General features: G+C 35.4%; 1 protein-coding gene across 8 annotated transcripts in view; it reads right to left on the reverse strand.

The window, feature by feature from the left end:
• The window catches only part of PDE1A (phosphodiesterase 1A), a 336,045-nt gene that overhangs the window by 35,243 nt on the left and 284,434 nt on the right, over positions 1-16,368 (reverse strand). For all 8 annotated transcript variants that reach the window (XM_025460409.3, XM_025460404.3, XM_025460403.3 and 5 more), the window contains 3 exons: positions 14,666-14,791; positions 11,344-11,445; positions 11,116-11,236 (listed from right to left, as the gene is read on the reverse strand). In XM_025460409.3, coding sequence (XP_025316194.1) covers positions 11,116-11,236; positions 11,344-11,445; positions 14,666-14,791 — 349 coding nt within the window. The remainder of the gene's footprint in view (positions 1-11,115; positions 11,237-11,343; positions 11,446-14,665; positions 14,792-16,368) is intronic.

Below are 16,368 nucleotides of genomic sequence, written 5' to 3' on the forward strand. Positions count from 1 at the left end.
CCAATATCCCTGATGAACATGGATGCAAAAATTCTCAACGAGATACTAGCCAACAGGATCCAACAGTACATTAAGAATATTATTCACCATGACCAAGTGGGATTTTTCCCTGGGATGCAAGGCTGGTTCAACACTCGTAAAGCAATCAATGTGATTGATCATATCAGCAAGAGAAAAAAACAAGGACCATATGATCCTGTCAATAGATGCAGAGAAAGCATTTGACAAAATACAACATCCATTCCTGATTAAAACTCTTGAGAGTGTAGGGATAGAGGGAACATTCCTTAGCATCTTAAAAGCCATCTATGAAAAGCCCACAGCAAATATCATTCTCAATGGGGAAACACTGGGAGCCTTTCCCCTAAGATCAGGAATGAGACAGGGATGTCCACTCTCACCACTGGTATCCAACATAGTACTAGAAGTCCTAGCCTCAGCAATCAGACAACAAAAAGAAATAAAAGGCATTCAAATTGGCAAAGAAGAGTCAAACTCTCCCTCTTTGCAGATGACATGATACTGTAACATAGAAAACCCAAAAGACTCCATCCCAAGATTGCTAGAACTCATACAACAATTTGGCAGTGTGGCAGGATACAAAATCAATGCCCAGAAGTCAGTGGCATTTCTATACACTAACAATGAGACTGAAGAAAGAGAAATTAAGGAGTCAATTGCACCCAAAAGCATAAGATACCTAGGAATAAACCTAACCAAAGTAAAGGATCTATACCCTAAAAACTACAGAACACTTCTGAAAGAAATTGAGGAAGACACAAAGAGATGGAAAAATATTCCATGCTCATGGATTGGAAGAATTAATATTGTGAAAATGTCCATGCTACCCAGGGCAATGTACACATTCAATGCAATCCCTATCAAAACACCATGGACTTTCTTCAGAGAGTTGGAACAAATCATCTTAAGATTTGTGTGGAATCAGAAAAGACCCCAAATAGCCAGGGGAATATTAAAAAAGAGAACCATAGCTGGGGGCATCACAATGCCAGATTTCAGGTTGTACTACAAAGCTGTGGTCATCAAGACAGTGTGGTACTGGCACAAAAACAGACACATAGATCAGTGGAACAGAACAGAGAATTCAGAAGTGGACCCTCAACTTTATGGTCAACTAATATTCGACAAAGCAGGAAAGACTATCCATTGGAAGAAAGACAGTCTCTTCAATAGATGGTGCTGGGAAAATTGGACATCCACATGCAGAAGAATGAAACTAGACCACTCTCTTGCACCATACACAAAGATAAACTCAAAATGGATGAAAGATCTAAATGTGAGACAAGATTCCATCAAAATCCTAGAGGAGAACACGGGCAACACCCTTTTTGAACTTGGCCACAGTAACTTCTTGCAAGATACATCCACTAAGGCAAGAGAAACAAAAGCAAAAATGAATTATTGGAACTTCATCAAGGTAAGAAGCTTCTGCACAGCAAAAGAAACAGTCAACAAAACTAAAAGACAACCTACAGAATGGGAGAAGATATTTGCAAATGACATATCAGATAAAGGACTAGTATCCAAGATCTATAAAGAACTTATTAAACTCAACAGCAAAGAAACAAACAATCCAATCATGAAATGGGCAAAAGACATGAACAGAAATCTCACAGAGGAAGACATAGACATGGCCAACAAGCATATGAGGAAATGCTCCGCATCACTGGCCATCAGGGAAATACAAATCAAAACCACAGTGAGATACCACCTCACACCAGTGAGAATGGGGAAAATTAAGACAGGAAACCACAAATGTTGGAGGGGATGTGGAGAAAGGGGGACCCTCCTGCACTGTTGGTGGGAATGTGAACTGGTGCAGCCACTCTGGAAAACTGTGTGGAGGTTCCTCAAAGAGTTAAAAATAGACCTGCCCTACGACCCAGTAATTGCACTGTTGGGGATTTACCCCAAAGATACAGATGCAATGAAACGCCGGGACACCTGCACCCCGATGTTTCTAGCAGCAATGTCCACAATAGCCCATCTGTGGAAGGAGCCTCAGTGTCCATCAAAAGATGAATGGATGAAGAAGATGTGGTCTATGTATACACTGGGATATTCCTCAGCCATTAGAAACGACAAATACCCACTATTTGCTTCGACATGGAGGGACCTTGAGGGTATTATGCTGAGTGAAATACGTCAATTGGAAAAGGACAAACATTATATGGTCTCATTGATTTGGGGAATATAAAAATTAGTGAAAGGGAATAAAGGGAAAGGAGAGAAAATGAGTGAAAATATCAGTGAGGGTGACAAAACATGAGAGACTCCCAACTCTGGGAAATGAACAAGGAGTAGTGGAAGGGGCAGTGGGTGGGGGGTTGGGGTGACTGGGTGATGGGCACTGATGGGGGCACTTGGTGGGATAAGCACTGGGTATTATGCTATATGTTGGCAAATTGAACTCCAATAAAAAAATAAAAATTAAAAATTAAAATTAAAAAATGAGAATTTGAAGACTATTATGGATTTAAGATATTGAGAATAAAGTGTAAGAATCATCACTGCTTATGCTAAAATAATAAGAATATTACTATTGTTAAAATAGGAATAAAGCTCCTCATATATACATCATGGGAAATGTGATATTGGAGATACTTATCTGATCTAGGCAGAAACAGCTGATTGGTTATATTGATGTAGGGGCTGTTGTCTGGTATTTTAGAAGCTATATTTTTATACTATATAACAGACTTCCTTTGTTTGACCTAAAAATGATAATTTGGGTCTGAAGAAGGCATTGTGATGACTGACCTTCCATGACCTAAATTTTATACAATGCTAGATAGTAACATTTTCATATAGGACTCAGGCATTTGACAGATACATGTGGGTCCACCTTCCTATATTTTGAATTAGAAATTTTAAATTCTATTTGCTTCTTGTATCTCACAATGGAATCTGGATATTAAATTTCCACTGCTAAAGCACACTGAATGTTAAGCACATTAATTATTTATTTATAAATATTTAAAGTGTTGTTCTTCAGGGTGAATTAAGGCCATGAATGCAAGATTAGTAGAGGGCCCTATAGCCAGACTGAGGACTTCATAAACCCAATTGGACAAAGCGGGTGTTACTAAAGGAGAGAGAAAACTGTGTAAAGAGAAATTTGGATTTCCTGAGTATAAATTTGACAAATTTTATAATTTTCCTTACTGTGTCCTGGCATAGGGAACCTTCACTTTCCATCAAGATGAAATCAGGGGTCAAGGCAATAGACATTGTAGAAGTCAACTAGTTTTTCTTGGAGGATATATTTTCATTAGAGGGTGCCACCTTCTGAAGGCCAAAAATGTACTTTCAAAAATTAGTAAAATACCGAATATACATATATATTCTAGTGCATTGACTTGTACAGTGGTTGGAGCAAAAATATAGCATCCTAAGGCTACCAAACTCAATTCATTAGCCAACACAACTCAATTCTGATCCTAGATCTCTGCATCTGTTCTTGGGGATGAGCCTGCAGGCAGGGAAGGGGAGAAGGTTACCCCTGCCACATGGAAACACAAGGTAGTCTGTGCTTAGGCTCATGCCTGTCTTGGGAATTCCCCTGGAGGTCGTTGAGGTTCCTTCTCTGAAAGGCCACAATAGAGACCAGAAGTTATTTTTATGTTTTCCTAACAGTGTGAAATGCTCCAATTGATGTCAACAGGGTGTCCAATCTAGTGACTTACTGGCATATTGTTTTTTCATTTTTGCATTTTATCTGAAGCCAAAGCAATTTCTATAGCTTTCAAGAATTGGAAAGGATAGAAAAGGGCGAAGTATAGAAATCCTGAGGAACCTTTGGCATTGAAACCCAAGTTCTAATCATAGAAGCCACACCAACAACAAACATACAGGAAGCTCCTGACCACAGACCTGGGGGCCACTATAAGGTGAAGGGTGAGTTTGAGGGGCCACTAGTTCTGCAGGGGAATTTAACTGAGGAGAAGGGAAAGAAGCAATAGTTTAGCCTTCTTGGGACAACTCAAAGGATTTAGGTCACCCGAGTACCCCCTTTTCTTCCTTCCTTCTAAAAATGGCCCTTCTAAATTCTAGAAAGCCCCCAAAACTGTCTAAAAGCTTAATGATTATTAGAGCTAACATATTCACTTTCAGCAAAATTTATGATATGCTATAGTTGTGTTTTTGTGAGTTATATTTCATAGAACATTAGTACCCCCTGTACAATACTTACATGCCTCTTAAAACTATGAACTTTGATTCTTAAATGTTATTATCCTGACTCATAGCTACGGTTCTTTATATTGAGGATTTTTTTTTTTTTTTTGGTTGTGTCTCAATTTTTGATGCCAGGTCCTTGGCTGAGAGTGTACCAACTAAATACATTTTTATTACTATGGGAAATGCAATCTATTTTGAAATAACGCACTTCATACTGCTTCTAGCAATATTGAACACAAAGGGGCCTGATGGTATACAATTTAGGATAAAGTAATTATTTGGCTCTTCCCTCCCCCCAAAAATTGCATTCCCAATAATTTGTTCCTCCTTATTTGACAAGGTAATTCTTATTGGTAAGTGTAGATTTTACCTAAATGTCATTTTATGTCACAAAACAGCTAGACGAAAAAGGGGAAAATTCACTTACTTATAGGGCTTATGCAGTAGGAAGCATGAACAAGTTTTAATGACAGGAAATATTTCTTTTAACTTTATTATTTTATCTTTTATTATTTGCAGAAACTTATTATTCTGCCAACCTGTTCAAGGAGAGAAAAAAAGCAAAAGCCTGTGTTCCTGTACTCACGCATTCCTCTGCTGGTCCCTCTATCTCTGATCTGTCCTATCAGTCATATTTGAAATGAGGGGAGCATTTTCTGAATTCACACATTACAGCAAGAGGGCAGAGCCAACTGTGTTGACCTGCACAAACACTTGAGGAGAGGCCATGAACTCTACTGATGAATGTCACAATTGTGCTGTGAAACCTGCTTTGGAGATGAGGACATGCTTTACCATCAGCTGCTTACTAGAGACAGAAATAAGAGTTTCTCAAGGCTGCAAATTCTGGATACAATTCTGATCTCTTCAGGCTACGGTTTCTCATGGCTTTAGAAGGTACACTTAACTTAAAGAGACTCATAAACTTGTTTTGCTTGTAAACATGTTTGTTGGTAGTACAAACTTACTTGTTTTGACCTTCACCTGTTTTTGCTCTATATTTTTCTGAAGGAGATTTGAAAGTCACTTATGTTTACAAGTCCAGAGACTGAGAAATACAATATTCCATTATTAAAAACTCAAGGCCTAAATCAACTTATTATGATCTGAAAGGAATTTCATAAATGAAGAGAAGAAGGAATGAGACAATTTGATTTTATAATATTCCATATAAACACATATGTTTTCGTCTCCTTCGAGCCCTAAGGACCTTATATGTTAAGGTCATTGAAGCAAAGGTGGTCAATTTCTGAACATTTTGGGATGATACAAATGCCTATTATTGCCCATCAACAATCCTGTCAAAAAACAAAACAAAAACATGACACTCTCTTTCTCTAACACAATCTGAAAATGAGATTACAAAAACATTCCAAACATCATGATGCTACTACACCTATTTCAAGACTTGACCTTTTGTGCTGTGAGCATTTTAACCTCTATGTAGATATTTAGATATCTGAGTTCATCAGGCATTGAGAATGACAGAGTTGCTAAGTAGCCATATGGAAGAGTTTTTCTCCACCCTGGATTTCAGGTGACAAAAATCACTGCATGCTGGAAGCAGCTTCATTATTACTATCAGTCACCTTTCTAGAAATTCAAGAATCTGATAGTGAACTTCAAAAACATCTGGACTCCATATCATTAAATTCATTACTCTCATGGTTCTATAAGGTATTCTTTGGTTTTAAATCAATAAAAGACAGGGATAATAGAAGTCATGATACTCCTTGGGTATCTAACAGTAATTTTTAAGAGTCCAGAATATATTAGAACTTTTCTTAACACTGGTTTTTTGTTTTGTTTTGTTTTTAGATTTCAAGTCATCAATGAAGTAGCCTTATTCTGAGATGTTCTATTTTAAATCAAAGGAAAACTTAATGTACAAATCTTAAAAGCATAGATTATGAACACACTTGTGTAGTTAACACTCAACTAATATATAAAATATTTCCATCACTTCCAATCCCTGAACACTTTCCAATGACTCTCACCTCCTATAGGCACTCAGTGTCCAGATTTCAATTACCATAGATTAATTTTGCCAGTTTTGAACTTCATATAAATGGAATCATGTAGTATGTATTTTTTGAGATTTATCCTTGTTTGTATTACTAGTCCATTTTTTATTGTTGCATGGTATTCCATTGTATGACTATACTATGATTTATTTATTCGTTTCTATTTTTGATGCAAATTTGGACTGTGTCTAGTGTTGGGCTATTGTAAGTAATATGGTTATGACTACTCCACATTTGGTGGGCACAAGCACCAATTTTTCTCTTACACACTTATGGGTGGACACACTGGGTCATAAAGAATATTAAGTTTCACTTTAGTGAATACTAACCAGTAGTTTTCAGGTGGGTTGCAATGATTTATACTTCAATCAACAATTGCCTGATATTTCCAGTTGCTCTGCATTGTCAGTAACACTTAATATTTTCTGTCCTTTTAATTTTGGCTATAGGATGAGGATGAAGAGGTAACTGATTGTGATTTTTATGTATAATTCTTTGATAAGCAATGGTAATGGGCATACCACCCATTTGTGTATTTTCTTTTATGAGGTATCTGATCAAATTAGATATTTTTTTAAAATTACTGATTTGTAGGAGTTATTTATGCAATCTGTGAGCAAGTCCTCGGACAGATATTTGTAGTACAAATATTTTCTCATTTAAATTTTGCTCTTGTCCACTTTATCAATTTTTTTTTCTTTTAAGTCAGTGCTTTATGTGTCTTCTCTAAAAAATGTATGGCTACTCTCACAATGAGAGAGATTTTCTCCTAAGTTTTCCTCCAGAAACTTTAGAGTTTTAGGTTTTGTATTAAGGCTGGAGTCAATCTTTTTTTTTCTTCCAAAGATTTTATTTATTTATTCATGAGAGACACAGAGAGAGAGGCAGAGACATAGGTAGAAGAAGAAGCAGGCTCCTTACAGTGAGTCTGATGTGGGACTCGATCCCAGAACTCTGAGACCATGACCTGAGCCAAAGGCAGATAGATAGATGCTCAACCACGGAGTCATCCCAGTGCCCCAAGGGTGGGGTCAATCTTGAATTGCTATTTATATATGATATAGGTAAGGGACAAGATTCCTTTTCTCCCATATATTTAGTATTCCATTACTATTTACAGACTTTCCCTTCTCCACTTAACTGTTTTGTTGCCTTTGTAGAAAATCAAATGACCATACAAGTATTTTTTTTTTTTTTGTGACATCTGTCACCCATTGATCAACAGAGTTGGGATAACTATTCTATTTTATTGATCTATTTGTCACTCTCCATGTTAATAATACACTGCCTTGATGACTCTAGCTTTCTACTAAGTCATGTAATACAAGGGTAAATTCTCCAACTTTCTCCTCTTTTTCAAAATTGTCTTGGTTATTTTTAGGTTCTTAATTTCTGTGTCAATTTAGGATTACTTTTCTTTCAAATGCTACAAAGAAGTCTATTACAACTTTTGATAAGGATTATGCTAAGTATATTAATCAATTTTAGAAGAATTGACATCTTAATATGTTAATCCATTAACATGGTATACCTTTCAATCTGCATAGATAGGTCTTTAAAAATCTTCTCTCAACAGTATCCTATGGTTTTTCAGTGTTTAGGTTTTATATGCATTTAATTAAATATATTCCCAAATATTTTTATTATTATGCTATTATAAGTCATACTGTCTTTAAATTTTCATTTTCAAGTTGTTTATTGCCAGCATACAGACTACAGTCGACCCTACAACTCTATTAAAATTATCAGTTCTGGTCGCTATTTATAGATTCCTTAAAATTTTCTATGTAAGGGATCCCTGGGTGGCTTAGCGGTTTAGTGTCTGCTTTTGACCCAGGGTGTGATCCCGGAGTCCCGGGATTGAGTCCCAAGTCGGGCTCCGTGCATGGAGCCTGCTTCTCTCTCTCTCTGCCTGTGTCTCTGCCAATCTCTCTCTCTCCCTCTCTCCCTCCCTCTCTATCATGAATAAATAAAATCTTTAAGAAAAAAAATTTCTATGTAGAAGCTCATGTTTCTGCAAATAAAGTCAGTTCTTTTGATTTCTATCCAATCTACTTTATTTTCTTCTATTTATTGTAATGGCTAGAGCTTCAAATGCCATTTTGAAAGGAAGTGGTAAGAGCAGATATCTTGAACTTAGCATGAAAGTGTTCAATATTTCACCAGGAAGTATTATGTAAGCTATAGACACTTTTTACCATGTTTAGAGAGGTCTCTTATTTCTAGTTTGCAGAAAGTTTTTGTAATTAATGTCTTTTGAATTTTGTCAAAGGTCTTTTCTGCATCTATTGAGATGATTGTAGGATTTTTTTTCTCTTAATACAGTAAATTACTTTGAATGATTTGTAATATTAAAACAACCCAGTTCATAATTTGTACTCTTTTACTCTATTGCTGGATTGGATTTGCTAATATCTAAAGGAATATTTCACCTAGGTTTGTGACATTGATGGATGATTAATTTTCTTTACTTGCAAAATCTTTGTCAAGTTTTGTCAGGATTATACTGATAATTTTCCCTCTCACTCTGTGTTATGAAATAATTTGTGTAAAACTGGCATTATTTCTTTTTGAAACGCTTGAAGAACTCACCATCTCTCAACTGAATTGAGAACTGAAATGAGAATTAAGAACTGCCTGAATCTTTCTTCATGGAAAGAGTTTAAATTACAAATTCAATGTTTATAAATAGATATATGGATATACAAATAACAACTTTTTCTTGTGTTTGTTTTGGTAATTTATATCTTTCAAAGAATTTGACAATTTCTTCTAAGTTGTCAAATGCTTTGGCATAAATTGTGCATAAGGTTCCTTATCCTTTTGCTATATGTAGGGTCCATAATGATAACTTCTCTTTTACTTATAATTTATGTTTTTTTTCTCTTTTTAAACTTGCTAATAATTTTATTATACTTTTCAGAGAACCAATTGCTTTCTTTGTTAATTTTTGCTATTGTTTGTCTTTGTTCTATTTCATTGATTTCCACTTTTATGTTTGTTACTTCCTTCCCTCAATTTATTTTGGTTTAATTTTCCTAACTTCTCCTAGCTTATTTAAGTGTTTTATGTTTGTTACTTTATGTTTGTTACTTCCTTCCCTCAATTTATTTTGGTTTAATTTTCCTAACTTCTCCCAGCTTATTTAAGTGGACGAGCAGGCAATTGATACATACTTTTTTCTTTTCTAATATGAGTATTTAAAGCTATAAAATTTCCTCTAAGCATTGCTTTAGCTGTATCTGACAAAATTTCACAGGTTGTGTTTTCATGATCATTTAAAATATTTAAATTTTTTTCTTAACCTGAACGAAGTCATTCTGTCTTTTCATATTTCTATTTTTCTTCTCTCTCATATGATAAAATTGTTCTTAAAGATCTCTAAGTTCTCATTAGATTTACAATTTTCTAGTTAAGTATCTGGTTGAATACATGAAATTATAATTTTTATTTGACCATAGTATACAGTTGGCCTGTAGAACTGGATAGGTTTTAACATTTGTGGTGTGTTTTTTTTAACCACAAAATGTATTAAAATATTTAAAAACTGTTTTTAGTATTTAAATACTTAAATTTGGAAGATGCTACCAGGTAATTTTCTCTAGGACTATGCAAGGCTATTTTAAAGTGAAACCATGTTATCATAGCCATTGACAATTACATTACAAATATAGTAATATATTCAGTCTTCATGTCTTAAGAAAGATGTAATATCAATTGGCCATTCCTTATTATATTATTTATAATTAAACTATAACCATAAGTATAGGGCTTTCTGGAGTTGAGTCACTCTAACAAATTATCAAACCTGAAGAAGGTCATGGGAAACCTTGAATTTATAACCAGTGGTCAGAAGGGCTGGTGTCCTAGGGCCCCTCTTGAGGTTGGCATCTTGAAGTGAAGCCACTCTTAGGGAAAACTGAGCCTTTATCTTTGGGAACTGATACTAATTCTGGGTAATTAACATCATAATTGTATTGTGGTACCTCAGGTGGGAGTGGAAACAGAACAGGGATACTATTTTTAAAAAGTATACTGTGGTAGAGACCGCTAGCCATTCCCCATGTCCAAGCTTGCTTTTTCATATAATAATTTAGTTTTTACTCAGGCATGCATCCATCTAACAAAAAACTACATTTCTCAGCCTCCCTTGCAACTATGCATATATAACTAAATTTTAACCAACAAGGTGTATACAGCAGTGCTATATATCCTCTCCTTTCCCATTTTATGATGAAAGGTATCTGCTGGGTGCCTGGGTGGCTCAGTGGTCGAGTGAGTGTCTGCCTTTGGTTCAGGTTGTGATCTCAGGGTCCCTGAAAGGAGTCCCACATACAGCTCCCTGCATGGAGCCTGCTTCTCCCTCTGCCTGTGTCTCTGCCTCTCTCTGTGTGTCTCTCATGAATGGATAAGTAAAATCTTTTAAATAACTTTAAAAAAGAAAATAAAAGATATTTGCTATCTCTTAACAGTAGACAATGATGCTAATTTTTTTCTTTCTTTCTTCTTTCCTCCCTCCCTCCACTCCTTCCTTCCTTCCTTCCTTCCTTCCCTCCCTCCCTCCCTCCCTCCCTCCCTCCCTCCCTCCTTCCTTCCTTCCTTCCTTCCTTCCTTCCTTCCTTCCTTCCTTCCTTCCTTCCTTCCTTCCTTCTTTCCTGGGGTGGCATCTGAGATCCAAGACTTGATTCTCTTCTTCAAAACATATATTATGCCACACAGGATTATGAAATACATTTATCTGAAAGATTAATAAATTCTGCTTAAAGTCTAAAGAATGTGTTGTGGCCAGTTGATAAGAGTAAGTCACAAGTCCTGGATTGTGTATAGAAAGTATGCCAATATGCATAGTCACTATTTCCAAAAACATTTGCACATATTGTGAAAGAGGCACCTGTAGGAAAAACTCCTCCATCAGGGCCATGGTCCACCGGTAGTGCAGCTGCCAGGACTTGGCCGGGTGGCTGATGTCTGCTGCATGAAGAATCAGGGACATAGTTTTGGCTTTGTCAATCCTGTCAAACCAAGGACATGTTCAAATTATCAGAACAAAGTAACAAATTACAGTCTTTTCTGAGTCTAAGCTCATGGAACTTTAACATGACAGAAGAAAATAACCTACCCTTCAGGCTGCTGCAAACTGTTTCTTATATTTTTAATTTGCTGGAAGTGACCTGACATGTCTGTAGATAAAACCATTTCAATCACTAGGTTCCGAAGATCCCTGTGGAGTCATCAAAAGAAGAAAGGTTCATTTGGCCCTTGATGATTCCCAAGTAAAACATTTCCTTAAATATTGCTAATTAAATTTTATTTTTCTTAATGGATATGAGCACAAAAGATGCTACTTTACATGTAAAAGAGCTCACAAACGTTGACGTTATTTCACCCTTTAATTCTTATGGCTTTAGGAAGTTGCCAGGAGAGTGATCTGTGAATGATGCTGTTTAACATGTCCCCTTAAAGAACTGGATGCTTTCCCCACACACATTCACAACCCTCCCCTACCCATAATTCCCAAATACTGTTTTTCTATCTGAAGGGATCCTGACCAACCTAAAAAAATTTTTTTTAATTAAAAATAAATGCAGTATTTGCTATTATTAAAACCACCACTATTCATTCAGGATATATCCAGTCCAAGCAGTGTCCTACGTGCTTTAAATGATGAGATATTATTATTATTGCACACTAGAGGGGATAAGAGTTTTGCCCAGTCACACAGGTAGATGGCAGAGATAAGATTCAACCCCAAGAGTTCACACTCCTTAAAGCTGACACTTGCACCACTTCTATCATAAGACCCCCAGGGAAGCCAAGATGCTAAAGTGAGTGGGGATTCTCTATTTCAGCGTTTGGTACCCTGACTCTACAATCTATTGTAGACAGAGCTATTGGTACTATTGAAATTTTAATCAAATTTTAATCTAAGCTATAAATGCAGGGACCATATCACAAAACTTGTGCATGAATAACTCATTCTCACACTATGTAGGAAATTAGTTAGCTCAGCAAAGGCTTGCATGTTCTACAATTCATTGCTTGCTCACTACGGATAGATAAAAAGGTCACTTACACTGGAAATCATATTTTATTTTCATTCTGTGGCATGGCTAATAGAGTAATAAGCTAAAGAAAAGGTATGTGGTCAAGTTGAATTATAATCTTGTGTCAAAGATATTTAACCTAAAGTTTGTATGATTGAATGATTTGTTTTTAAAACAATCACATATTAGAGGTACTTGCTGAAAATTATGAGTGCTCAATTCAACTGAATTTTTAGATGGGCACCGTGAGATATCAATGCTCTGGTTACTGTTGACAATACTGGATAGCTTGCATACAGAACACTTTTACCCAGATATTAAAGGAAAGGAAACTAAAGATAGTTAATAAAATTATTCTTAATTACATTTTTTCTCTGGAATTATGAAGAGACCCATATTACAATAGCAACTGAACCAAAATATTCATTCTAAGGAAAAATGAGATGAAAGTTTTATGAAATCTACAAAATTGGTGCATTGTACTTTCCAAATAAGTGATGAGTAAATGCTAGATATTATCAATAATCAACTAATAATGTATCAATAAACTAAGCAAAATAGTGCATAAGGGAAATGTTACTTATTTATGAGTCTTCCTTATCAAAATTTTTAATTGTTGCATTTATTGTTTAAGTTACATTGAGAAATAAATAGGTATGCAAACAGACAACCAACAAGTCTTTAAAAAGCTATTCATATTTTAATTTGTGGTAAAACGTTATCAAGTTTATACTAGCAAATGCATCTTTGGTAGCTTTTAAGAAACAATATTGGATCAATTAAATTCTACAATCTATATGGTAGTATAGTATTTGTTAAAACAATTCTATAAAAACATACAATTAGGATGATTCTGAGAAGTTACTGTACAGAAAATCTATAAAATATTACAGGAATAAATTATTAGAATAGTAAAGATGTTAAAGGACAAAAAGGTAGTAGGAAAAAAAATCACACTGAAGTAGCAACAGAATCAACTTTGAGAAGGAAAGAGGTTAACTGAAAGGAATATCCATAAAAATTAGTAATATAAATGTTACCTCTGGGAATACTAATCACTGGTGAAAAATTAATACTCAAAATGTAAATAATCATCTTTTGAACCATAGGAAATGCTTCCAAACTTATCTCCCTACTCCTACCTTTGCCCTTCTATTCTCTACGTAGCCCAGTAGCTGTAGCTTTAAAATTCTTTTGCAATTAGATGCTCGCTTTCTTAGATGGAAACCCAACTGGGATATCATTTCTTGCAGAATAAAATGAAAGGCCCAAACCAGCTTCCCAAAACTAAGTGCTTCCTTCCACTGACATTAGATCTGCTTCTACAGTTGCAACAGGGAGCCCATATTTTTTACACAGCTTCAAAAATGGCCTTGAAAAAACCAGAAAGCTTGAGTACTGGGACAAGTAACCATCAGAAATTAGAGCTTGTTTTAAACCTTGAATTAACTATTTATTCTATATTCCTTCATTTATTTTCAGGCAGTTCTTGATCCCAAGGCACTTCTTTTCTTCTACCTCAATTTAAAGAAAAAAATGAAAACCCCCTGATATTTAAATAGGAAACTTTCTGGCTCATTATCTAACTTTTAACAAAATCCTTGTTAAAGATAGGGCTATTTTTTTTAAGTATAAGTAGGTCTCATTGACTAGTAGGGATATGTAGATGTATTTGCACTAAAAATTTCTATGTTTATCAGAAATTCATACTTAACTGGACATCCCTTATTTTTATTTGCTAAATCTGGCAGGCCAGATTTTTTTCATCAGATGAACCAGCTGATGATGACCAAAGGATCAAGAAGGAAGTTATGCTAAGTGGTAGGGGTACATCTTGTTATTTCCCTCTACATGACAATAAGTTATCATCAATCCATGATTTTTTTTTTTTGGCAGACAGATGCCTTGGAGAAACAAGTTAAGATTTCCCTCTGCTTCTGGGTCATTTTAGCATATTTGTAATTTTTTTCCTCAAACAGTGAATTTTTAAATTTTTTTTAAAAGCTAAATTCCACATAGAGAAAAGTAATATATGAAGGAATCCATATTCACTAAGATTTTGAATTTTTTAGGAGCACATATTGGTACAATTAAGCAGAGCTCCATTCCCGAGAGCACATCATTATGTACCCTAAGTATTCGCTGTGTGGTGTGCAGTCTTACGGACTGGCTATGATGTAGACAGATGTGGAATTAGCCTGGGAAATAGCTCAACTCCAACCAGCCGAGCCTGGCTCCTGAACATCTTCTAGGTACTAATCCTCAAAATCATCCAGTCAAGGGGAATTTTTATAATGTGAGTATGGGATTGACTTTCTTCTGTTTTCTTCACTTTAACTTATATAATTTAACTTTTACCCAAAATTGAATTTCCTCCACGCTTCCTTTGAAACTCACCTCCAGTCATCTTTGGATAAATTTATCAAAACATTCATTTCTTCTTCTTGCATAAGTCGATAAGCTGCACTCACATGGTGATTCTCTAGGACAGAGCGATCATTATACAAAAGGGCAACATCTGACCTAAGAATTAAAAACACAATGTCCAGCAGATGATTTCTTTAGACTTCACAAGTATTTACTAAAAATACTCATGTCACAAGACATCTTATCAATAAGAATTTTATAGTTGAACACCTACATTTATGGAAGTACTTAGTGTCTTTTTTTTTTTAACCATATGATAACTTAAAAATAGACTTTTTTTTTAGCACAGTTGTAGTTCACAGCAAAACTGACAGGAAAGTACAGAAATTTGTCATATACCCCCTCACCCCAGACATGTAAAACTGCCCCCCTCATTACTGACATCTCCCACTAGGGTAGTACTTGGTTATAATTTATAGTTGTACATTGAACATCATTATCACCCAAAGTCCATAGTTTCCATTAGGATTCACTCTTGGACATTCTGTGCACATTCTTGAAATCAGGCAAATGTACAAATGACATTAGCACTGCCATTATGCACCCGCCATTATGCACCCGCCATTATACACCAACCATTATGCACCCACCATTATGCACCCACCATTATACACCCACCATTATGGCATTACACAGAATATTTTCACTGCCATATAAATCTTCTGTGCTGTCTGTTCATCCCTCCCATGCCTGTAACCCCTGGCAACCACTACTTTTTTGTCTCCATAGTTTCAGCTTTTGCAGAACATCATATATTTAAAATCATATAGTGTGTAACCCTTTCAGACTGACTTCTTACACTTACTAATATGCACCTAAGATTCCTCCATGCGTTTTCATGGCTCAATAGCTCAATTCTTTTGAACACTGAGTAATATTCTATTGTCTGCCTCTTTCACAATTTACCCTTTCACCTACTGAAGGACACCTCAGTTGCTTCCGTGTTTTGGCCATTATGAATAAAGCTGCTACAAATATCCATATTCAGGTTTTTGTGTGGACATAATTTTTCAGCTCCTTTAGATAAATAAAGACATGCAATTGCTGGATTGTATGGTAAGAGTATGTTTAGTTTTCCAGGAAACTGCCCAACTGTCTTTCTAAATGTCTGTACCATTTTGCATCCCCACTACAACGCAGGAGAGTTTCAATGGCTACACATCCTCATCAACAATTGGTGTCTTAGCCATTCTAATAGATGTGTAGTGGTATCTCATTGTTTTAATGTGCATTTCCCTGATGATATATAATGTGGAACATCATTTCATATGCTATATGAAATCTGTATATCTTCTGTGGTGAAGTGTCTGTTGAGGCACATTTTTAAGTGGGGTCACTTATTATTGTGGAGATTAAAGAGCTTTTTGTATATTTTGCATAACAGTCCCTTATCAGATATATCTTCTGCAAATATTTTCTCCTATCTTGTGGATGGACTCATTGTCCTGATACTGTCTTTTGTAGAGCATAAATTTTTAATTTTAATGAAATCCAGCTTATCAATTGTTTTTTGTGAATTTTTCCTTTAGTGTTGTATCTAAGAAGTCATTGCCACATTCAAGATCATCTAGGTTTTCTCTTAGGTTAACTTCTAGGAGTTTGATAGTTTCACATTTTATTTTATTTTATTTAAGATTTTACTCATTTATTAATGAAAGACAGAGAGAGAGAGA

Source organism: Canis lupus, chromosome 36 (genome assembly GCF_003254725.2).
Source record: "Canis lupus dingo isolate Sandy chromosome 36, ASM325472v2, whole genome shotgun sequence".
Classification (NCBI taxonomy): Eukaryota; Metazoa; Chordata; class Mammalia; order Carnivora; family Canidae; genus Canis; species Canis lupus.